General features: G+C 34.9%; 1 protein-coding gene across 2 annotated transcripts; it reads left to right on the top strand.

The window, feature by feature from the left end:
* The first annotated feature begins 1,276 nt into the window (after positions 1-1,276).
* GUF1 (GTP binding elongation factor GUF1) lies at positions 1,277-23,088 on the top strand. Of its 2 annotated transcripts, XM_043438555.1 has the most exons (18): positions 1,507-1,638; positions 3,067-3,134; positions 3,484-3,595; positions 3,764-3,912; positions 4,196-4,276; positions 5,146-5,223; positions 6,877-6,960; positions 11,070-11,134; positions 11,857-12,060; positions 13,533-13,672; positions 14,726-14,849; positions 15,207-15,339; positions 16,359-16,502; positions 17,433-17,566; positions 19,619-19,720; positions 20,705-20,824; positions 22,094-22,130; positions 22,915-23,088. In XM_043438555.1, exons 3-18 carry the CDS (start codon positions 3,496-3,498, stop codon positions 23,050-23,052), a joined length of 1,833 nt encoding a protein of 610 aa, XP_043294490.1. In that variant the 5' UTR covers positions 1,507-1,638; positions 3,067-3,134; positions 3,484-3,495; the 3' UTR covers positions 23,053-23,088. The 2 variants fall into 2 exon arrangements, with proteins under 2 accessions (XP_043294489.1, XP_043294490.1); XM_043438554.1 differs by lacking the exon at positions 3,067-3,134 and having other exon boundaries at positions 1,277-1,638.
* Positions 23,089-25,575: the final 2,487 nt, after the last annotated feature.

Here is a 25,575-nt window from a genome sequence, read left to right as displayed (position 1 = left end):
GGGATGGGGAATACGTGTAAATCTATTGCTGATTCATGTCAATGTATGACAAAACCCACTGAAAAAATAAATAAATTAATTTAAAAAAAATAAATAAAATAAAATAAAATCCCTTAATGCTTGTTAATTTCCAGTTTTAATCAAGAAAGATTCTGAGCTTTTGTCAGGTAACATCTACTGAAACGGAATCACATTTTTTATTAATTATACTTATTTTTACTTTAAATTTGTGACAGGTAACAGCGTTTTTTGCACTTACAGAAAATAATAAAAATTTTTTTCTTCTTTTAAAAGAAACTCATAAGTGTAAGAGGTAAATTGATTGAAAGAAAAATGTTATGTATATAATAGAGGTGTGAGGATATGGTGAAAATCACTAAGGATAATAAGCAACTTATTGAAGTTTCGGGCAACTAACTTATATGAACTATATTAGGAATGATTGTGCGCAATACATTTCCAGGTGGTTAAGTTCACTCTCTAACAAAGAAGAGAGTAGCAAATTGTGATGTACAGTTACTGTTTTAATATACAGCAGTCCCCTGAATGAACTAGAAACAATACAATGGTGAACTCAACAGCTGCCGCTTTTTCTCCTGAATATTGCAAAAAAGAGCATGGGGGCGGGGGGGGGGGATGGGCGACACTAGATGTGGTCTTATTATCTCTTATCTTTATCCTTAGCCAGAACTTTCTCCCCAGCAAGGTAAACATTGTTTAATTGGTAACCCAGAGGTCAGGAAAACTCCAGGACTTTCAGGATGCAACTTTTTTCCACCTTCACTTCCGGCCCAAATTTTCCTAGGATACATGGTTATTGTTTACTTGCTAAGTCATGTCTGACTCTTTTGCGAACCCATGGACTGTAGCCCACCAGGCTCCTCTGTCCCACGGACTTCCCAGGTAAGAATAATGGGGTGGGTTAGCATTTCCTTCTCTGGGGAAGCTTCCCAACACAGGGATGGAACACGCCTCCCATTCATTAGCAGGCAGATTCTTCTCCAATGAGCCAGCAGAGAGGCCCTAGGACATATTATTGCTATCAACTTTACTGCCCGATTTCATTCAGATGCACTTCAACATTAGCGATGTTGCAGGCAACATGGAGAATGCAGCAGTAATTTTAAAAATTACTCTAGTATTTTGCCATTTGGCAGTCGGTTGAAAACCAACCTCCTGGTAGGAGGAAAACTCGCGCCCCGCTAAACCTTCGCTCACCCGACTTCCCTCCAGCTTCGCGCTGACGTATGCAGACGTCACGACGTAATGTCGTAATGCGTCGTGCAAACGTCGGCGAGCGGCGCTGTTCTCGGTCGTCTGGCCCCGGGGGCTAGATGTGGGATATCTCTTCCTCACGTTTTTTCCGCCGCTGGCCGGAGTGTGTTTGAATCCTGTCTGCCAGCTCTTAGCGGGGGCCAGTTTTAAAGAACACGGAGCCCGGGGTGATGGCGCCGTTGCGTCCCGGGGCCTTCTCCTGACGCCTCGGTTCTCAGGGGAATGTGGACGCTTGCAGGTCAGGGTTGGTGGCGCGGACGCGCGCTCGCGGCCTGGGTCACCGAGGCGGCGCGTATGGGGCTGCTCGGGCCGCACCTCGCGTCCAGGGCTCCGGACCGGTGGTACAGCTCTGCAGACCGCAAGGTGACCGCCTTGAGTCTCTAGTCATTCACGTCTTACACCGAGGGAGGGTGCTCCTGGTGAATTTGCCAGGGCTTCTTAGTACTGACTACTTGGGGACGCAGGTTGCACTCCTGTGAGGGAGGCAGGGCTCGGAGCGCGGGGCTGCGCTTCGGCTGCGGACTCCAGGGCTCACCAGCGTGACCTTGGACAAGTCGTGTCCTCACTTTCCTCACTGGTAATATCAGGATCTTTGTTTATGCGAGGGATTGTTCTCAGTGTGTAGTTTTAAAAGCGTATTGAGAAAGCTGTTAGTTCCATTTTCTTGCGACTTTTTAGCCACGTGACCTAGGCAAGTTACCTGACCTTTCTCTGTTTCTTCAGTTGTTGAATGAGATGCTTATAAAAAAGACGCTGAGTGGCTGTGAGACTTGCGCGAAGTGGGGCATAGAACTTTTAGTTTAATACCTAGAATCTAAGAAGTGCTGGGTATGCCTTAGCTTCTTTGATTATTTCGTCTTACCTCAGCTAGAGCCGACGCGTGATCGTTCTGTCCCTGTGGTTGGAGGAGCTGGGGCTTTTTGCTCCTCAGTCGCGACCGACTCTGCGGTCCCATGGACTGTAGCCCGCCAGCTTTTCTGTCCACGGAATTTTCCTGGCAAGATTACTGGAGTGGGTTGCCATTTCCTACTCCATGGGATCTTGCTGAACAAGGCATGGAAACCGCGTTTCTTGTGTCTCTTACACTGGCAGGCGGATTCTTTACCGCTGGCGCCACCTGGGAAGCATCAGCGACCCTAAAACTTTACTTTGTTATAACTGTGAAGAGAAACAGTTTAGGCAGTAAAATAAAGTACTTGAATGAAAGTTATGAGTAACTGGAGAAAGAAAAAGACTATAATTATTCAGTTTTACTCTTTTCTAAAATGCCTGTGGAATGGATTTATGTTGCAATTGTAAGACTAAAAATGGTGCAGTACCTTTTGAACGATGGGTGGAAAAATCACAGGGCAGACAATTCGGGTTTAGATTTTTGCAGAATATCTTTCAGGTATAGTTGCACTTGTATTGAAGCGCTTACTGGGAAAAAAAAAGAAAACAACCTCATGAAAATTATATCTCGTTGTAATTTCACTTTTTTGGGCTCATTATGAGAGCCCAAATTTGATTGGAAAAATGAAGCGTTCAGGGTCCAAAAAAATGACATATTCTATGTGCAAATGAAAATCATAAACTAACTTTTTAAAGGATTTAAAAAATTTAAGTGAAAAATGAGCCTTTTTTTCTTGATAATATAATTTTTCCCCCTCTCTCTCCAGAGAAGTTGTTAAGTAACAAAGTCATCTAAATTAAAGTTTTGAAGGCTCTATTAGGAGTACAAATTTTTCAGTAGACCTGACTCTGTTGATTAAATACGTGATGGGGGCAAAAACATTTTTTCTTTTCTTTCAGCTGCTCTGTAGCTTTTTTTATTTCAAGAAATTTTGTTACACCAGGTGCTCTAAGGCTGTAGAGAAGTTGTAAGTATCTTGTGTTCTCCATTTGTGAAAATACATTCAGCTCCTCAGTGGCCTTTGAAATGGTGGAAATATTATAAGGGACTTTTATTTATCCATATGGCCTGTATATGGTCATATAGCCTTTGACATTGAGACTAATGTATTTGATGGGCCCTGTTGTAATCCATTGCTTGTAATATGACTTTAACCATACATCTCTTTACTGTCAGAGAAATAATATAAACAGTATGAATGCTGTAAATAAAGTTGTTTTAAGAAGACTAAAAGAGTATTCTTTTCTTTAGTGTACTTGTTTCATGTTGTAGACAATTTATACTCATAAATATAATATTTCCCTCCCCTTTTCTAGGAAAAAATTGATATGTCTTGTTTTCCTGTTGAAAACATTAGAAATTTCAGTATCGTTGCACATGTGGATCATGGCAAAAGTACTTTAGCAGACAGGCTCCTGGAACTAACAGGTATTTTCATTTTATAGTCTACACTTAATTAATGGCAATGAGTAATTGATAGTTACTTTTACTAGCATACTTTTACTATGCTTTTTAAATTTTTGGTTTTAAGTTTATATGCACTATTGTCTGTTTTTAAAAGCTTATAGAAATATCAATACACATTTCTATTTTTAGGGGCAATTGCTAAAACAAAAAATAATAAACAAGTTCTTGATAAATTGCAAGTGGAACGAGAAAGAGGAATCACTGTTAAAGCACAGACAGCATCTCTTTTCTATAACCATGAAGGAAAGCAGTATCTTTTAAATCTTATCGATACACCGGTAAGTTTTAATATCAATTTTGTCTCTGTTGTTAAAGTCAGCTTTGTATTAATAGTGCAAGCAAATCCTTTTTTTTCAGTTTTTAAACTGAATATTAAACACTTCACTTTGCTATTTTTTTCCTCAGTGTTCTTAGATTAGTGAAATTATTTCACAAGAACAGGCTAAAAAGAAGCTTAATAACTTTTTATTCGGTGGAGTCAGTAGATTTGCCAAAATGCCTCTCCCTAAGAAACATTTAAACTCTTAACATTTAGACGTTTTAATATTTTTTGTTTCTCAGGGTCATGTTGATTTTAGTTATGAAGTATCCAGGTCACTCTCTGCTTGCCAAGGTGTTTTACTTGTGGTTGATGCAAATGAGGTAGGTAAATTTAATTTTATATGATGTGATATGCTATTTCATTGTTCCAAGATTTTTCTTAAGATGTTTGGAAATAGAATTATGTTTTGGTCCTGTTAATTTTAAGTTTTATTATGCTAAAATGGCCTGTGAAATTGCCTAATTCATCCTTTAAAATTTTTAAGCTGATCAGAGGAACTGTTCAAGAGATTTTTGAAGTATGTCATATACACATCCTACCAAAAAAAAAAAAAACCCAGTTTTAAGCACTTCTTAATCTGTGGTTTCAGTTTTTAGCAGAACTAGAAAATCTATCTTTGAGGTCATTTTGGGTGTTTTTAAGGTAATAATTTGAGAAGTGTTAGATTTAAAGAAACATGTCAGTGACATTACCAAGTTCTCTGTTGTGAACATAACCATAAAAAACGTACTGAGATGGAAGTATAAGAGCCATGACATACTATTTATAGTAAGCTTTTGACATACTTCAATTTTCATGGACTTTTCATTCAAAACCCAAAGATTTTTTTGTTGTATTAAATCCTCCCTAATCCTGTCAAGGACAGTCAGTCTCTACCTTAACATACATATACTTGGCTTTATAAAATGTGTCTCATAGTCCTTTAGGAGGCTTCGAGGTCCTTAAGGATCCATGTATTACTGTTTTGTTTCCAAAGCTTAACACAGTACCCTCTAAAAAATGTTTCTAGAACTGAAAGGAATTTTCACAGGGAATGATCCAGATGCTTGAAAGTATAGACACCACAGTTTGCCTTGTACCTTTGCTTTTGATGAAGATGTGTGGAATGGTCTGGAATTTCAGCCTTTGTGATAGATAATAGAATGATTATCTTAGTGTCTTGTGTGTTCTTGTCTGCTTTTCTTCACAGGGTATTCAAGCCCAAACGGTAGCCAACTTCTTTCTTGCCTTTGAAGCACAGCTATCAATAATTCCAGTTATAAACAAGGTAATTTTTTAGCACAACAGTGCCATTGATTATTTTACTTTCTAAAGGTAAATTTGGTGTTTGAATATCACTTGTACTATTTTTTATATGAGGAATCTTCAGGTATTTATTAAATGGAATTGACTATTGAACATCATGGAGGTGAAGGAGGCAAAACCCCTGTGCACTCAAAAATCTGCATGTAACTTTTAACTTCACACAGACTTAACTACTAATATCCTCTTATTGACTAAAATCTTACCAATAACTTAAACAGTCTGTTAACACATACTTTGTATATTATATGTATTGTATATCGTGTTCTTATAGTAAGATAGAGAAAATGCTAATCAAATCATAAAGAGGAGAAAATACATTTACAGTGCTCTGTTTATCAATACCCTGAGTTTACATCATCTTTTATAAAGTGAATCATCTCTCAGTACTTATATCAGTGTTGTCTTATGTAATAACAAAACACCATAGATGTTATATGTATTACTGACACTAAATGTCAACAATGAAAAGATAATGTGAAAAGGAACTTCACATTTATTTACAGGTAAATGATTGATGCATTGATAACGATGAAGCAGAAATATTGCTTTATGCTATGACATTATGTGATTGCTTCATGGTAACCTAGTGTATACACTAAGGAAAGATTCATTAAAGTTTTTATAGTAAACAGTATTATAGTCACATTCATAACTGTAACAACATTGTTGCAGTAAAAAAAATTTTATCTGTAATTATAGGCTGATATGTAGTTTCTCTAATTATGAGAGGCATACTGTATGGTAATATAATTCTTTGAAAGCAGAGTTATAAAACAGAAAGCCAACACATTATTAATTTTATGTTAAATATCATTTATGCCTTTGTTAGGGATAAACTATCCATCTCAGTACAAGTCTTGCACTTGATATTCTACAAGTATAGTTTTACATGTTTATTGAAAAAAATCTGCATTTAAGTGGGCCCATGCAGTTGAAACTCTTTGTTTTCAAGGTCAGTTGTGTATTGAGATTTCTTTGGATTGCATATGATAAAATTTCAACTCAATCTCCTCTACCCTGGCATGTAGTGGAGAAGATAGTCTCCCTGGATTACATGGAGCGATGGGGGGTGTTTCTGTAGGAAAGGGCAGGGCAGGCCAAAGAGTCTGTTAAACTAAACTGTAAAGGAAAAGAAAAGGGCCTTATGAAGTAGGATTAAACAGTGTAACACAGGGCGCTTAACAGTGAAGTGCTAAACTGAGGACAGTGTTGATAAAGCTTAGCTTTTATATTTTAAGATTAATAAATTAAAAATCTGCATTGCATTGTTTTATTTTTTGATATTGAAGAAAGGTTTAAAGGAAGCAAAGAAAGACAGTTTGTTCTTATAAGTTATATATAACACATAAAATCAGTGTACATGATGTTGTCATTGATCTCTTCTGCTCTGAATAGCTAATGACCTCAATAGCTTGCTTGCTTTGCTGTCTGCCTTCTCATTTCAGTGGCCATGAGCGTTAAAATTTTATTACCTTTTTGTCATTATTTTTCTTTCAATACTTTTGAAAATAAAATTATTAAGGGGTCAGTTAGTTCAAGTATGCGTCTATCTCCAAATAATGTGTAGTACATTTTAATTTCGTTATATTAAGACGTGGTGAATTTTCTTTTTAAGATAGATCTGAAGAATGCTGATCCTGAAAGGGTTGAAAAGCAAATTGAGAAGGTGTTTGATATTCCAGGTGATGAATGTATTAAGGTAAATTTTTTTTTTAGAAGACTTGATTTTACTTTCCAAAATCTCAGGTAATTGGCTTAAGTAAAATTTCATAGTATTTCATAGCACATCACTATTACATTGTGTAATTATTATAGTTTTACAAAGTTCTTTTTACTGATATTTCATTTGATCTTTGCCAAAAATCCTTACTACATGGTTAAAATAGATAGAAATTTCTCTTATGATACAGTTGAAAGGACGAAAACTGAAAGATTTTATCACTTTAAGATTATAGATCTAGTTTGCTAATGTGCCAGGACCAAAATGTAGGTCTTTTGCAACTCTTTGTAATATTATTTCTTATATGCCATTTTGCCTCTGTGGAAATATTCTCCTTGAAGAGTAGGGTCAGACTAATTTCAAGGCATTGTAGATACCATTCTTAGAACTATATTTAATGTAAATCAAAGTTCATAATATTTTAAATTAAGATTTTTAAATTTACCTTTTAAATGATAGTTGATTGTTAAATCAGTTCAGTTCAGTCTCTCAGTCGTGTCCGACTCTTTCCGACCCCATGGACTGCAGCACACCAGCCTTCCCTGTCCATCACCAACTCCCAGAGCTTGCTCCAACTCACGTCCATCAAGTCGGTAATGCCGTCCAGCCATCTCATCCTCTGTCGTCCCCTTCTCCTCCTGCCTTCAATCCTTCCCAGCATCAGGGTCTTTTCCAGTGAGTCATTTCTTCGCATGAGGTGGCCAAAGTATTAGAGTTTCAGCTTCAATATCAGTCCTTCCAGTGAACACCCAGGATTAATCTCCTTTAGGATGGACTGGTTGGATCTCCTTGCAGTCCAAGGGACTCTCGAGTCTTCTCCAACACCAAGGGACTCTCGAGTCTTCTCCAACAGAATCAGTTCTTCGGGGCTCAGCTTTACAGTCCAGCTCTCATACCCACATGACTACTGGAAAAACCATAGCCTTGACTAGATGGACCTTTGTTGGCAAAGTAATTAATGTCTGCTTTTTAATATGCTGTCTAGGTTGGCCATAACTTTTCTTCCAAGGAGCAAGTGTCTTTTAATTGCATGGCTGCAGTCACCATCTGCAGTGATTTTGGAGCCCCCCCAAAATAAAGTCTGCCACTGTTTCCAGTGTTTCCACATCTATTTGCCATGAAGTGATGGGACCAGATACTATAATCTTAGTTTTCTGAATGTTGAGCGTTAAGCCAACTTTTTCACTCTCCTCTTTCACTTTCATCAAGAGGCTCTTTAGTTCTTCTTCACTTTCTGCCGTAAGGGTGGTGTCATTTGCATATCTGAGGTTATTGATATTACTCCTGGCAATCTTGATTCCAGCTTGTGCTTCCTCCAGCCCAGCGTTTCTCATGATGTACTCTATATAAGTTAAATAAGCAGGGTGACAGTATACAGCCTTGACGTACTCCTTTTCCTATTTGGAACCAGTCTATTGTTCCATGTCCAGTTCTAACTGTTTCTTCCTGATCTGCATACAGATTTCTCAAGAGGCAGGTCAGGTGGTCTGGTATTCCCATCTCTTTTAGAATTTTACACAGTTTGTTGTGATTCACACAGTCAAAGGCTTTGGTGTAGTCAATAAAGCAAACGTAGATGTTGTACTAGAACTCTCTTGCTTTTTCAATAATCCAGTGGATGTTGACAATTTGATTTCTTGTTCCTCTGCCTTTTCTAAATCCAGCTTGAACATATGGAAATTCATGATTCACGTACTGTTGAAGCCTGGCTTGGAAAATTTTGAGCATTACTTTACTAGCGTGTGGGATGAATGCAATTGTTTGGTAGTCTGAGCATTCTTTGGCATTGCCTTTCTTTTGGATTGGAATGAAAACTGACCTTTTCCAGTCCTGTGGCCACTGCTGAGTTTTCCAAATTTGCTGGCATATTGAGTACAGCACTTTCACAGCATCATCTTTTAAGATTTGAAATAGCTCAACTGGAATTCCATCACATCCTCTAGCTTTGTTCATAGTGATGCTTCCTAAGGCCCAGTTGACTTCACATTCCAGGATGTCTGGCTCTTGGTGAGTGATCACACCATCGTGATTATCTGGGTTGTGAAGATCTTTTTTGCATAGTTCTTCTGTGTATTCTTGCCACCTCTTCTTAATATCTTCTGGTTCTGTTAGGTCCATACCATTTCTGTCCTTTATGGAGCCCATCTTTGTATGAAATATTCCCTTGGTATCTCTAATTTTCTTGAAGAGATCTCGTCTTTCCCATTCTATTGTTTTTCTCTATTTCTTTGCACTGATCATTGAGGAAGGCTTTTTTATATATGTAAGGAAGTGAAATAAAGGATCATGATGAGTTTGGGTTTGAGCAACTGGTTGAATACTGGTACTCTGTTAATGCATAGAGGGCTTGAGGAGGAACAGGGATAGTGGGAAAATAAAAAGCTCTGTTTTGGAAATAGTGTGTTTGAAATGTCTAATAGACATCCAAGTAGGATATTACATAAATCTACACAATTCTCGCATTTGTGGAAAGTACTGAGTCTGAAATATTTAAGTCAGAGATATTTATGATATAGTGTGTATGTGGCACTGATGCCATTGGAATGGATGTCATTTCCTAGGGAAAAAGTGTAAGTAGACAAGAGATCCTAGAAGCCATTCTACATTATTCTCAATTTGTAGAGTGTCATGAATAAGAATTTGAAAAGGATTAGAGTAGGATTCAGAAGACAAGGGTGTGAGGATTGAGTTTTCAGAGAGGTGGGAAAACAGATTGCAGCAGGAGAGAAGGCAAAGAGGTTATGGATATAGTGCAGATGGATTTGTGTATTTGAATAAAGGAGTTTTTGATGTCTTCTCTTTCCTTGAATGAAGTAAGAGGCAAAGGTATCAAATGAGAGTGAATTGGCCACAGGGAAAGTGTGTAGATTGAAAAGGAAGGTGGTGTGAATTGTTAGTGTTAATGTGAATTTAGTAGATGTGTCCAGCAAATCTTAACTGCACATTGAGATCTGTGTCATGAACTTACAGAAACCAACCAGAGCAGTTATTTGACTGTTCTCCACTAATGTTGAGCTGCTCTGATTATAAGCATAGGAAAGGCACATAGTTGGATGCAGTCTCAGTTAAGGTTTTATTAATACCAAGTGCTTATGATAGAGAATAGAAAGTAGTTGAATGGAATGATTACAAATAGTGGGCCCTTGGAGTCTCAGCTGGGAAAAGAGGCAGGGGGCTAAATAGATAATGAAAAAAAAAGTCCATTCAGTAAATTAGAAATTGTGATCTTAAAGGATTGTTGCAAAGAGTGTACTAGAGTCTAAAGCCTCGTTCTTCTTAGGAGGTAGTTCTGCCTCTCAGGAAGCATTTGGCAATGTTTGAAGACCTTCTTTGTTGTCACGCTGGGGAATAGGTGCTCCTGGCATCTTGGGAGCGGATGAGAAGCCATGGATGCTTTTACGCATCTTGCAGTGTGCGCGTAGAACAGCCCCCCAAACAGAGTTATCCAGGTCAAAGTGTCCTTAGCGCTGAGGTGAGAAACTCTGATCTAGAAGGACTCTGAAGGGCAAGAGGAGGAATTCAGGGAACTGAGTTTGAATAAAGATTTCAGAGAGAGTTCAGTTACCGGTAATGGCAAAGGTGAGTCAGTCAGATGAGCGTGTTTTGAGTGTTCTGGCTGCCTTCTCAGTGTAAGAACAATGGTGGCACTGTACCTTTCAGTTAGCCTCAGCTGTGTGCCATCCACACATACTGTTAATTCACACAGCAGCCTTGAAGTTTATGTAAAATATGAATAATCACTTTACTTGTTGATGAAGAACTTGAAGCTTGAAGAAGACATGTATTGGCTAACGTCGTGTATGACACGTAGAGTCATGGTTATAACCCAGATATTTTGAACTCTTAGTCCAGTGCTCTTTCAGGACCATAATCAGAATGCTTTTGTAATTTAATACCAGCAAACCACCTAGCCGTAATGGAAGGGCAGTTGTCAATAGATAATGTGGTGTGTGCTTCCTTTTACCAAGCTTTTCAAGCAAATTGATGACTTTTAGAGTTGTTTCTTTTTTCTAATCATACAGCTCAGTCACAGGATAGAAAAGTAAAGTCTTAACTTTTAAGTGTTTGTTTCACATACATTTTTTCAGATTTCTGCTAAACTTGGAACGAATGTTGAAAGTGTTCTTGATGCAGTCATCAAAAGGATACCCTTGTAAGTATTCTACTGCTCTTTGTATACTATTTATCTTTAATAGTAAAAGTCCATCAGTTTGATCTGTTACTTTAACTTAGTTGTTATGACAAATATACTCTTTGTGGTCAGTGAGAATACATTTTTAATTTATATTTAGTAACACATAGAAGGCAAATACAGATAGAAAAAAAAAGATGATAGGGATCTCTTAATTATTGTAATGGACTTGAATACATTGGTAATTACTGTTTTAATCCTGAACAAATATATTTCATCCATTTCATAAATAGTTTAAAAATGGTTATTTAAAATGTATTTAGGGTTTTCCTGGTGGCCCAGATGGTAAAGAATCTGCCTTCAATGCAGGAGACCCGGCTTCCATCCCTGGGTCAGTAAGATCCCCTGGAGAAGGAAATGGCTACCCACTCCAGTATTCTTGCCTGGAGAATTCAATAGATAGAGGAGCCTGATGGGCTATAGTCCATGGGGTTGCAAAGAGTTGGACATAACTGAGCAACTAACACTAATAAAATGTATTTAAAACTCAAGGGTGAGTTAAAATGAATATAAATATAGGCATTATACCTTACAGAAAGGTCCTTTTATTTGGGCTGTCAGTTAATCTTTCTCACGTACTAGAGCAAATTAAGCATAATATTTGAGTTAGGCATTTTGTTGAGATTTTAATTTATTATTTAATTTTAAATTATTAGTATTTGTTCTTTACTTATTTTTAATAGTCCTAAAGCACATTGCAGAAATCCCCTGAGAGCTTTGGTATTTGACTCCACCTTTGACCAGTATAGGGGTGTGATTGCCAATGTAGCATTATTTGATGGAGTGGTTTCGAAAGGAGATAAAATTGTATCTGCACACACTCAAAAGACATATGAAGTTAATGAAGTAGGAGTCCTGAATCCTAATGAGCAGCCAACTCATAAACTGTAAGTAATCTGCATTAGTAATTAAAAGACACTCGGTATGTGTTTCTGTTGCTGCTTTTCTTAATTTGGTGTGCTTAGTAAGATCCTAATTTGGTAATTTAGGAAAAAAACAAAAAACAAAACTTGATTGTTCAGTGCAACTACATAGTGAATGCTCTTTCAGAATCTCATGGGTGAGGGTCAGTAGGAATTTGATGTGTTTTTAATTCTTTTTGGCCATAACTGATTTTTTTCTAGTTGCAACTGGGTCCAACATTGATGTATTTGATTAGACAGTGAAAGAGATAGTTCTCTCATGCATATCCGTATTTGGTATCAGTTTTTAATATTTAATTTTTTTGTAGTTAGATCTTCAGCATAGAATAGTGAAGAAAATCCATTAATTATTTTGTTTAGTGTGTAATTCATGGTAAAACTTTGATTAACTAGAATTTATGATGTGAGATTAGCATAGTAGTGTACATTATAAAACTGAGTTCTGAGTTCACTTATAAAATATTGAGTGCCTATTCCATCAGTACTCTAGATACTAATAACATTGATTACCTTGGGCACATAGTTTTCTAAGGTCTTTATTTCCTCCTTTGTCAAATTTAAGATTGAACCGGGTCTCACTTGATAGCTTAATGTTGTATGTCTAAAACTACCACTACTTTGTCTTTTTTTATGTAATTTAAAGTCATAAGGTTTATTGTAATTTTACTCAACTATTTCTAAAGTTTGTCTATATTCTTATTTGCTTAAGTATAGTTGATCATTACAGTATCACATTAATTTCAGGTATACAGCATTGTGATTCAGTATTTTTATAGATTATACATCATCAAAAGTTATTACAGATAATAGCTGTAATTTCCTGTGCTATACAGTCTGTCTATATTCTGTCGCATATATTGATCATTATTGCATCTTCAGTATGATTTTGTATCTCATCCTAAATGGAAATTATCATATAGGAAATTTGCTTAAAAAAAAATAAAGCTAAAACTCTGAAATCTTTGAATTTGCTCTTTTCCTGCAAGAGGCACATCAAATAGGTATGAGATTTGTAGAAAGTTCACATTTTTATTTGCTAGGTTAAAAACATTGTTTTTTCTTTTTCTTCCTTTTTTAAAGGACGTTTGTAAAATAATTCACTACTAAATATCACAGGGAGTGTTTTATGTTTCTGTGTCTACCAGTTTCACTATTGTTTTATATGCAGAGATGGGCAGAGTCATGCAGAAGGCCCCTAGGCTTGTGTTGCAGAGGTGCTTGATCATGGATTGTAAGACTTGGGATGTTCTTTTGCTGACAGCTCTTAGAGCTGAGAATTAGAGAATTAACTAGAATGCAGCACCTAGTTTCAGCTTGGTGAGGTTTTGTTTGGAAAGTGCAATCATTTCTTGGAGAAGGAGAGCTAATTGTGAGTATGCACATGAAACATTGAAACATTAAAACAGTAAATATTTCCATGTAATAATTTTATTTAGATATGCAGGACAGGTGGGCTATCTGATTGCTGGGATGAAAGATGTCACTGAAGCACAAATAGGAGATACATTATATTTACATAAACAACCAGTGGAACCCTTGCCTGGGTTTAAATCAGCGAAGCCAATGGTATTTGCAGGTGAGGCGCTCACATATTCAAAGGATAAGGGCCAATTTATTCCAAGCTGAAATAATAATTATTAGGAATACTCATTTTAAATAACAATCAATTCCTGTTTAAATGACAGCTACTGTGTTTTAAAAAATTTTTTTGTGGGTGTGATATTTATATGCCAGTTAATTACATATGTATGATACAACTTTATATGGGAGATCATTTCCTCCTAAATTTAAGGACTTCTTAAAAAAATAACCTCTTGAAACAAGCCCTCTGATAAATTAGAGGAGCACAGTAATATGAATTTCCTTCTTGTTTCACTAAGGAGTAGGTCATTATATTTGAAATACTACTACTTCTACATAGGGTGTTTTCATTACTAATTATCAGTGGACATTTACTGAGTGCCTTCCCCTTAGCTGGCCTTTCTTTAATTCTGTACTATTGCACTAGTGTTGACATAGCAGAGAAGAGTGTCACCTCATGTATACATGACTTCAGAACCTGTTACTTCTGTGTGCTATTACAGACATTTGTAAAAGGAAGACCTGATTGAAGGTTATCAGATTACTGTGTGCTGACAAAGTCAGCACTGACAAAGACAAAGTCAGTCAGTTATTTAGAGTTTGAAGGACTTAAGTGGTGAGGACTTGGGTTTGATGTGAAAGAGAAACTAATGAATCAGTTTTTGTTTTCATTTCTTCCTGTTATTTATATGCTAATGGGATTTTCTTTGTGGTTGTGGGATATCTTGCACTTTTGTTTCTTAAAATAAACATGATGTATTGTCTTGATAGGTGTAATTCCCATTGTTCTTTTTTGTTTTCCCTATACTTTTTGCAAAAGCAAAAACATCACTTTGAATATGAATCTAGTGGTAAATTCACTTGCAAAATACTTTGAAGCCAATTTAATTTAATAGTCATAGTTTTCTTCGCAAACTAATATTTTGGTCAGTGAAATACAGAAAGTAATTTAAAAGCTAACTGATTAATTTTGAACTTTGCAGCAATGCATATTAGGTTTTCTGGGCAGAGTGTCACATGTAATGATTAGAAATCATTGTGTCCCCAGGAGTGTACCCTATAGACCAATCTGAATATAATAACCTGAAGAGTGCCATAGAAAAACTGACACTAAATGATTCCAGTGTGACGGTTCATCGGGATAGTAGCCTTGCTCTAGGTGCTGGCTGGAGGTAAGATTCACGTATGTTGTAGGATTCCACTTTTATTGAAAAATAAAATTTAAATGGCTTACTGGGCTTGACCATTTCTGAAGATCAGTTCATACTAGTGTAAAATGAACTAAAACATGTCTGCCTATTTCTCACTGTGGATGCCTATTGTATGGATCAGTTTTATAGCTACTTTAAATAGAATCCCAATGGAAGATTTTATCTTATTTAATGAATTTATGCTAGCTTTTAATTATGATGTGAATTGATTGAATGACTTTTGATTCCACCCCTCCCCGACAAAATAGTAATATCAAATCAAAGAAAATAGAGCCCATGGTACATAAACATTTTGGAGTTTGGCTTTTTCTCCCTCAGGTTAGGATTTCTTGGACTTTTGCATATGGAAGTTTTCAACCAGCGACTAGAACAGGAATATCATGCTTCTGTTATTTTGACAACCCCTACTGTTCCATATAAGGCTGTTCTTTCATCAGCAAAATTGATAAAGGTACTGTTGTGAGCTAGCATACATAAGAAAACTAAATAAATATATGTGTGTGTATGTATATGCAGAATATGAGGAACATTTTAGTATACCAGTAGCTGACTAGCTATTAAAACTAAATATTTCTTGATTAGTAATAATAAAAGTTGAATTACCTTATGATGGACAAGTTTCTTCAGAGCTAATTATGCATACTTTTCTCAACCTGATGAAATCTCCACATTATCAATACTAGTCTGTTACTAAGAGTAAAAAGTAGAATTAGTTCTGAGAATACTGTTCTAAATTCAGCAGAAAAAATAAGAGTATGATTTTGGTCATAAGTAATTCATCTTATGATTAGTAAAGCATTCTTTCCTATATGGTTGTGGGAAATTTTAGATTTCAGGTTAACAGTAGAAACAATATTGTATTCAATCTAAGTTACAACATATTTGTTTTAAACAAATATTAACTTTGGCATCTGTAAATATTTTCCAACAAAATTAACTTAGGAAACTAATTACAGTGACGTACATGGGACAGATTGATATGTATTCTTAACATCGTATTTTTTCTAGTAAAGTGAAGTTGCTCATTCGTGTCCGACTCTTTGCAACCCCGTGGACTGTAGCCTACCAGGCTCCTCAGTCCATGGAATTTTCCAGGCAAGAGTACCGGAGTGTGTTGCCATTTCCTTCTCCAGGGGATCTTCCCAACCCAGGGATCGAACCCGGGTCTCCCGCATTGCAGGCACATGCTGTACCCTCTGAGCCACCAGGGAAGCCCTTGTATAAAATGATTTTAGTAAATATCAATAATCAGAAAATATTAATAATTATTATGAAATATTTTGGAGAGTTTTTCTCTTTTTAATCGAAAGTGTGTTAAGATAATATGCTAACCTTTAGGAATTCTTTTGTTTTTTATTAATTCCAATAATTTTAATAACAAAAATTCTAACCTATGTTAGTAGAAAATTTAAAAACATGGTAACTACTAAGATTTCTTTTTAACTATTGGTGACTTTTCTTATTTTTTAGGAATACAGAGAAAAGGAAATTACAATAATCAATCCTGCACAGTTCCCTGATAAGTCAAAAGTAACAGAATATTTGGAGCCAGTTGTTTTGGGCACCATTATCACACCAGATGAATATACTGGGAAAATAATGATGCTTTGCCAGGTATAAATGTAATACAGTTTGATATAAAAGTACATTTTAGTCTTCTCAAACCGTGGTACCCAGCTTAGCTTTAGAATGGTTTCTGTCTCTATGGAGCCTGTCGAATTGAACAAAAGAAATTTTCATAAAGATCTTTATATATTTTACCTGTTTATATATTTAGATATACATACATATAATTACAGTATTTTGACTTTTAAATAAGAAAACAGAGCCAGAATTTTTGATCATCTTGAATTTATATTTTAGCTTAAAGCAAAGAACTTTCATGGCTTTTTTTCACCTTGAGTAGCTAAAAATATAGTTTCCTTTCACCTTTTTTGACTATTTGAAATTGGGTATTATTTGAAAGATAATTACAATACTTTAGAGACCTTTGATTGAAAGGTATTCCTCATTTTGCTTTAGTTCTTGCCACATTGTAATAAACGATTTAATCTACAAATTTGATATAATCACAAGTCATCAGAAAGTACATATTTAAAATATTCTGACATATTGGAAAGAACTCTCAAGTGATAACTACTGGACTTGAATTTTTATTGTCTTGTCCCAAAGCAGATTTAATTTCAGTTGCTTAATTTCTCTGGATCTAAATTTCTTTTATTTGTAAAATAAGAAATCAGAACTTGACTCCACCTGTAGCTAATTTGATTTATTGTTAAGTGAAATATTGTATAATTAAAAAAGAGACTTATTTGATTAAAAACAAAAGATTAAAGTTTTGGTAGGAAGTATATTATAATTGAAATACAAAATGGTACTCCCTGTATTATAAATATTGGTCAGCTGTTTTTATTGGACCATTAAAGAAATACTCCTTCATTTTGCGCACTCTTTAAAGTTGATAATTGACATCTGTCTATTTTTATTAAATCAATCATTATGTGAATAAGTTATCATTCAAGCCATTTTTCCTTCTCTTTTCAGGCTCGAAGAGCAGTTCAGAAGAATATGATGTTTATTGATCAAAATAGAGTAATGCTTAAATATCTCTTCCCTTTGAATGAAATTGTGGTGGATTTTTATGATTCTTTGAAATCTCTGTCTTCAGGATATGCTAGGTAAAAATTTAATGGGAAACTCAAATATCTGGACAGTCTTTTTTAAGTATTGACCAGCAGGTGTTTACTAATATTCCACTTACTTAATCTTGGTCATCTAGTGACAGAAATTTTAGTGCCCTCTTCATGAGAAGAGATGTACTCTTGTAAGTTGATTAAAAATTGCATGTCATTTGAAAAAGCTACTGTGACCTAAGGGGCACTTTTAAAATGTATTTGAATGTTAAGTAATCCTAGGAGTATCTGTGTACATTTGGAAAATAGAAGTACTTGTTTAGAGAAATGCTAGGCGTGCCCCTATATTTGTGAACACTTCAATAACTTGGTCTTCCTAGGAGTAAGTAGTCTGCATCATGAAACCCATTATCTTATCCCATAAAAGTACATGGAGGAATAGCCTGTTAAAATTAAAGGAAAAGTATAGCATTGTGGGAGTGTTTTTTGTAAGGACAAATAACTAGATGCCCTTAGTGTCCTAAAATCTTACATTACTGGATGGCATATACTAGGATATAAAGGAAATATATAATGGGGAAGTTGACAGAAAAGTGAATGTTCACATCTGGTAAAACACATGCATACATGTATGTGCATGCATACTTAAAATTAACATTCAAAGAAAAATCCCAGCATTTTGAAGAATATGTTGCAGTGACCTGGACATTTACTTTGTGAAATGAGCTTTTCAGTGAAGCGAGTCAGCATAACTCATGATACAAAGTTATTTTTTCTAATTGGTCACCAAATTTTTTTTATGTCTTCTTTCATACAAGACCTTGAACAAGTAAGTAGCGATGTAATTTAAAATGAATTGAGGCAGCATGTTGTTAAATAATTACTATAATTAAAAGGATAATTACTAAGTGTTTATAACAGTTAACAACAGTCTGAATTCTAGCTTTCTGAGTTAAGTGGTCTTAAAATCTTTTAGCTGGGGAACAACTTTCACATTGAGAGAACATGGCTTATTTTGAACTATTTAAAAATAATTCCAACTTCCAAAATTAAGTAGTCCTTATGTTCAGGAATACACGAGGATATTTTTTCATATTCTAAAAAAATTTAAATTATAAAATTTGGGAGCATAGAAAAATTTAAAGCTGCAAACAGTGAAAATCTCAGGATTATGTCTATGTCTTATCTCTTTAGTACTTAACATGGTACCTTTATGTATGTGATTAGTGTTCATTGAAAAAAGAAAGGGTTTGGGGAACACTTCAGACAGTAGTCAGGTTTTAGAGACTGTTAGTGTCACCTTGCGACCTTCCTGCTGAAAACCTTTCGAAGCTACACATTTGCAACTGTAGGCACTGGTTTGTTTTAGAATTATGGCAGTAGAATACACATGTTATCATCCATAACTGCAAAGACACGAGAGCATAATTGAAATTTTCTTTCTCATCAGACATTAGTTTTATAAAACCTGTTTGTTTTGATTATTACTGTAAGCTTTGACCATATTGTTAGAAATAGTTAGAAATAGCACTTATTAAATGCTTATTGTGCTTAGATAGGCTCTGTTCTTAACACTTCTTATGTTCTAGGTTCATGTATTAACTCATTAAATGCTCTGTGAAGGTTTATACTGAAGAGCCGTATATTAATGGCTACTTAGCATGCCCTAGCATTTATTTAACTGGTAATAGAAAATTTAACAGAAACCCAACTCATGAGTCTGACACTGTATACATTCACTAGTATATACATTGTCTATAGCCAGCCAGCTTCTAGGAAGGAACATTGGGAAGGTGACATTTCTTTCAATGATGTACTTTCCTAGCCTAGTTTAACGTTTTTTTTCCCCTTCCCTCAGTGGAGCATGATGATTTTTGTACCTGATTTCATAAATGTAAAAAGATAAGGAAGTTTGTTTTTTACTGTGATCAGGTTGGCCCTTTTATCTGAAATTTATATGTAATTCGTTTGAAAGTTAGATCTTTGGGGAGTGATACCAGAGGAGGTAGAAAAAAGATATTTTGAAAAGAAAAAAAAAAATGTAATCTCTTGGGAAATACAGTGTTTATCTATAACTTGGATATTTTTCTTTGTTAGTTTTGATTACGAAGATGCAGGCTACCAGACTGCAGAACTTGTAAAAATGGATATTCTACTGAATGGAAATATTGTAGAAGAGCTAGTAACTGTTGTACACAAGTAAGTTGAATAGTAACTAATTACAGAATGTGAAAGTAGCTGTTTTACTCTTCATTTATTATTGGTTGCTCATTTTTATTTGACAGCTACATTTTGAAAATTTAAAGGTGTAATTAATTTCCATGTACTAGTTTTTCCTTCTTTTTCCATGCTTCTTACCAAACTGTTGACAGGAGAATAGAATTAAAATAGCCAAAAAGCATAGTGTCGTGGAAAGAAATGGTTTCTTTACCATATAAAACAAAGTAAATGTATTCTAAACTATGGTAGATTTAGAATTGAGAAATAAATTTTTTAAAAAAATTTCCATTTCAAGAAATAGTGGATTAGGTAAAATAAAGTATGGAACACCCACATAATAATCTATTATTTTAAGCCATTAAAAGTATATTGTCGAGCAATATTTAGTGGTGTAAAAATGTCTGTTAAATAAAAAGGTAGACTATATCACAAACACTGATCCAAACTGTAAAAAACAAACATAAATATGTATGCAGAAAAATAAGTATGGATATATGTTTAAAAAATATTCTAGAATGTTTAACAGTGGTATTCTGTGGGTGAGGGAAGGGCATTAAGAATGGTTTTTATTCTCTATGTTTTTCTAGATTTTCTGTAAGAGATCATGTTATTTTTTCTGTCAGAGATCACATATGATTCAGAGATTAAATGGTGTTTATTAAAGAATCCACCTGCTAATGCAGGAGATGTGGGTTCAATCCCTGGGTTGGGAAGATCCCCTAGAGAAGGAAATGGGAACCCACTCCAGTATTCTTGCCTGGGAAGTTCCATGGACAGAGGAGCCTGGTGGGCTACAGTTCATGGGATCGCAGAGTTGGACATAACTTAGCGATTAAACAACAACAACATGATAAACAAGTTCTCTTTGTACCTCCTTAATAACCTTTACATTGGTTATGCATATTAAATAGAAAACTACTTTTATTTAGGATATATGAATAACTGCATTTTTTTCTGTCTCAGAGATAAAGCATACTCTGTTGGCAAAGCCATATGTGAACGTCTGAAGGATTCTCTTCCTAGGCAGCTGTTTGAGATAGCAATTCAAGCTGCTCTTGGAAGTAAAATCATTGCAAGAGAAACGTGAGTTGAAATTCATTTTTGTTCCTTGGTTGGTTTTAGTGATGATATACATAAAAAATGAAAGAATATTAAAAAACTTAACATTGTGCTAAACTTTATTCCTACTTATAGAAATGTTAATCTCTTAATTCCACTAATTTAAGTGATGACTGTTACTTTGAATTACTTATATGACACTTTTGGGTGATAATTATTTATAGTTATTACTCTAATGTATATGGTTTAAGGAATTTTATTTCCACTCATTTTATTCAGTGACCCCACTCAATTTTCTGGTTAAGGAATTTCTGTAAAGTTTTTATGGTTTGTTTTATCTCTTCAAGTATATAGGAACTGGAATTAAAAAGGTTTTGGAGATATTCTTCCACAAGAGAAAACTAAATTGATTTTTGCTTGAAGCACTTAATACCACTTCCTTAGAGCTAGTCAGTGTGTAGAGGGGAGGGAGGACCACTGACACCGTGTTAGTCTTCAGGGTTTGCAGCAGTCATGGGGTGAGTTGTGTGCAGGTATTTGCAATGACTTTCATTTCCTAATACTATTTTGTGTTAGTTATTTTGTGTTTCATAAGTACTCAGATTAGGCAGAGTGGAGTTTATAATCAGGGAACTTCCAGGAAAATGCCATTTAAAATAGCAAATAATCATTCAAGCATAAATGTGCTGAGGTAGAGAAAACCTTAAAGAAAAAGAATAAGACTTTTATATCTTCATATGGAATACAAAAAAAGTGGAGTTATTTTCAAATTTTTGATCCTCCATATTTTTCAGATACATTATGGAAGTAGATTAGTTTATAGCTGCTTGAATGGCTGTATTAAAATTATTTCATTTCCCCTGAAATGGGTTTTATAAAATATATTGTTCTTCATATTCCTAGTCAGTCTTGACCCACATTTGGTAGTCAGTAATGAGATAATAACCATTTTAGTATTTTTGAAAGTAGTAGTTTTAAATTGAACTAGAAATTCCCTTATATAATTTTCATCATCAAGGTCACACCAGTCTTTATTTTGGCCTCTTCGCGACTATCCACAAACCTTTTTTTTAATTCTTAATAAAATCTGTGTTTATATTCATTTTGAATTGTCTATTTTATTCCAAATACATGAAATACAAGAGCATGTAAGCTATCTAATGATTGTCTTTTGGCAATTTTACCTAAGTATGACCCGATCTTAGTATCTTTAGTAAAGGGGGAATTGTTTTTGAAAATAAGTACTTTTAATTAGTATAATTGTGTACTTAAGGAAAATTTTCTCTTTTACAGTGTGAAAGCCTATAGGAAAAATGTTTTGGCAAAATGTGTATGTATCTGCATGTGTTCTTTATCTATTTTGTAAGTTTAAAATCAGAGAGGGTATTTATACAGTGGGTTTCCACTGTTGGTTTTTATAGTACCTTTTATCTCATCTGTTTTCTTTTTAAATAAGTAAATGTCAGCTTGACTTTAATGATTGCATATTCATTTTGCTCACATTCTGAAGTCTTTTCCTATCTTATTTTTAAAAATTTCCTTATGTGCAACTACCTAAGGATGTTTTTATAACACTTACGATCAGGATAATGTTTTGATTTTTAAGGAAGCATTTGAAGACAATGACTGTCTTACAGTGGAGTTAAAATTGAAATCCATTTCTCCTACATTAATTTGCAAAGTTTGCTGTTTCTTCTGTTAAAAAAAGATTCTTAACTCAGTTAATATGAGAATTAAATGATAAATGCTTTTTCTAAATCTTTAACACTGGGACTGACACATTTAAGCCTATGCAGGTTTCTGTATTAGACTAAAGCTATATAATCCAAAATTTCAAGGCCTCGAATCAGTAAGGAGATTGATGGCAATATGGTATTGGGCTTCCTTGAGAATCTTCATCTCCTTCAAAAACAAACAAAGCACGTATCATTCTTTGAGAAGATATTAATAGTAAATTTAGGATCTGCTAGGAAGGGTCTTAGAGGTAACTTACCAAGTGTCTACTTCATGGATAATGACTATAAAGTTGTAATTGTATTGATATCTCTAGTTAATTGTAGGATTATTTTTCTATGGAGTGATTTGGACTTCCAATTTTTTAAAATGTTTTTCAGTATGGTGGTGATATTACCCGAAAAATGAAGCTTTTGAAGAGACAAGCAGAAGGAAAGAAAAAACTCAGGAAAGTTGGCAATGTTGAAGTTCCAAAAGATGCTTTTATAAAAGTTCTGAAAACACAAACTGATAAATAATTGGTGGGAAAATATAAGGAATTTTCATAAATTAAAGATTGTGTATCTTTTAATTTTCCTTAGTAATTATGTTGAACACAACAGAAGGAAAAATTATAAAATTTTCTTGTTACCTTCAAGGTTTTCAATTTTAAATAACCTCTTGGCTTTTCTTTGGAAGACAGTAATGGGTGGATAAGAACATAGATTCTGAAACCATATTGCCTGGTTTCACATTTCTGTTCCACCACTCACTAGGCAAGGTGACCTTGACCAACTTACCCTTTCTTTATTCTTTAGTAAAATCAGGATTATACTATTACTTCATAGGCTGGGAGTATTAAATAGTATATTTAAAATGTTCAGAAGACTACATGACACATAGTCAATGTTAAGTGAATCTTACTAGTTTTCAAGCATATTCTTTACACTGAAAGGCCTCATACTTAAATATTTGATCTCATTCCAATTCCACAATAAGCTTGTTAGATGGATATATTTAGATGATATATATGAAACTGTTATTAAAGTCAAATAACATATATTTAGACCTGTGATCTAGTTTTTCATAAAATTTTTACAAATGTTATTTTGAACCAGTTTACATATAAATTAAGGATATGAGCTGCCTTATTCTGAGAATTAAAATGCATTTATGTAAAGGGACAGATGTTTGATATTAATAGCAACTGTCATTAATGACAGTCTCATAATTATTGTCTAGATTTCATAATTGAGACTAATTGAGACTGACTGAAGCTTTAAATAACTTAGTTGAGGTCACACAGTCAGTAAATGGCTGTCTTACTTCAAAACATGTCTTAGTAAATAAGAGGGCATAGTGTATTATAGTAAAGATAATTTAGCCATTGATTTTTGTCCTTTACCTTGAATGAACTGAATGAAGATAAGACTGTCAGTGATAAATTTTATACAAGGTTGTTATAGTTAATAAATTCAGATAGTGGCAACTTCCTTAAAATTGTGTATAGAGGTTAAGTAACATGTGGCTTAGTCCTAGTTACATAAATTAATCAACCATCATCTTCATGTCTTCTAGCTCTGGTAGATCAGATGGATTATGAGATCTCATGACAGTATTGTTTTAATATAATTTCTGAGATGTTCTGTCATACAGTTATGGCCAGGGGAAAGTTAGAAGTTGGTAACCTGGCACATAGTATGGACTGTGTTTGCTATTTAATATTTGTGCCCTACTTGTATGTTACTGTAAAAGACCTTGACACTGGGAAAGACAGAGGATGAGATGGCTGCATGGCATCATCACTCAATGGACATGAGTTTGTGCAAAACTCTGAGAGATAATAAAGGACAGGGAAGCCTGGCGTGCTGCAGTCCATGGTGTCGCAGTCAGAGACAACTGAGCAACTGAACAGCAAAAGTATTTGTACAGCTTGGCACTTTTTCTTTTCCCTTTAACCTCTGACTTTTTAGGAAACAGTTTTACTTTTAGTAAAGTTGTATAAAAAGTATTTTTCAGATTTTTTTTTAGCACACTCTTCTCTCCCCCGACACTTTGATAAAACATGGTTTAGAGCTATGTATTCCCCCAGAGTAGCAGTCCCCAACCTTTTTGGCACCAGGAACAGAGTTCCTGGAAGGTTTTCCCACTGCTGGGGGGTGATTTGGGGATGATTGAAGCGCACTACGTTTTTAATAAAATTTTATTTATTGTTTTTGGGGGCTGTGTTGGGTCTTCGTTGCTCATGGGCTTTTCTCTATTGCATTGCGCAGGCCTCTCATTTCAGTGGCTTCTCGTGTTGTAGCATGCAGGCTCCAGGGGTTCAGTAGTTGTGGCTCCTGGGCTCTGCGGTATGTTGACCTTCCTGGATCAGGGATTCCATCTGTCTCTTCTGCACTGGGAGGCAGACTCTACCGCTGAGCCGCCAGGGAAGCCCTCACTTATTGTGCACTCTTTCTATTATTACATCAGCTCTACCTCAGATCATCAGGCATTAGATCCCAGAAGTTGGGGACACTGCCCCAGAAGACTGTAATTATATTACTAAGATTTTTCTGTACATTAAAATATCATAAACCATTAGTATTATAATAGCCACCACTTATTGGGTTTAGTATGTTGACAGCCACTGTGCTGAGCTCTAGACATTCCCTCATTCAATCCACACAACAATGGAGGCAGAGGCACTGTTACCCTGTTTCATAGGGGAAGAAGCTCAGACCCATGCATTCCCCAACAACATAAAAACAGTGGTTTCTTTCTTCAGACCACAATGCTTAGCTATTGTGCTTTATTGCCTCTTGTGGAAATATCTTCAAGAGACTTAACTACCAGGTATGGGACTGGGACATAATACTGATTTCACCAATTATTCAAAAATCATTTATAATACTCGTCTATTAAAACTTCATTATCTAGAATTACAGCAGCATATTTTATCCTAACAGTCCTATTTATTTTTTAATTTGCTATTTAAATATTTTTAAGGATATATTTCAATCACATAGGCGATTAAGCAGGTATATAAGTGATGCTTCTACTAGGTGGGCTTATAAAAAGCA

The sequence above is a fragment of the Cervus canadensis genome, chromosome 19 (assembly GCF_019320065.1).
Source record: "Cervus canadensis isolate Bull #8, Minnesota chromosome 19, ASM1932006v1, whole genome shotgun sequence".
Lineage (NCBI taxonomy): Eukaryota > Metazoa > Chordata > Mammalia > Artiodactyla > Cervidae > Cervus > Cervus canadensis.
Note: the sequence above shows the minus strand (reverse complement) of the source record. Positions and strands in the feature narration are given on the sequence as shown.

Bases quoted from the DNA above. Each gene is read 5' to 3' on its own strand.
- GUF1 (XM_043438554.1), top strand. From the start codon at position 1,498: ATGTGGACGCTTGCAGGTCAGGGTTGGTGGCGCGGACGCGCGCTCGCG. The intron at 6,961-11,069 runs GTAAATTTTTTT...ACATTTTTTCAG, and splicing joins CAGGTGATGAATGTATTAAG to ATTTCTGCTAAACTTGGAAC. The intron at 15,340-16,358 runs GTACTGTTGTGA...CTTATTTTTTAG, and splicing joins CATCAGCAAAATTGATAAAG to GAATACAGAGAAAAGGAAAT.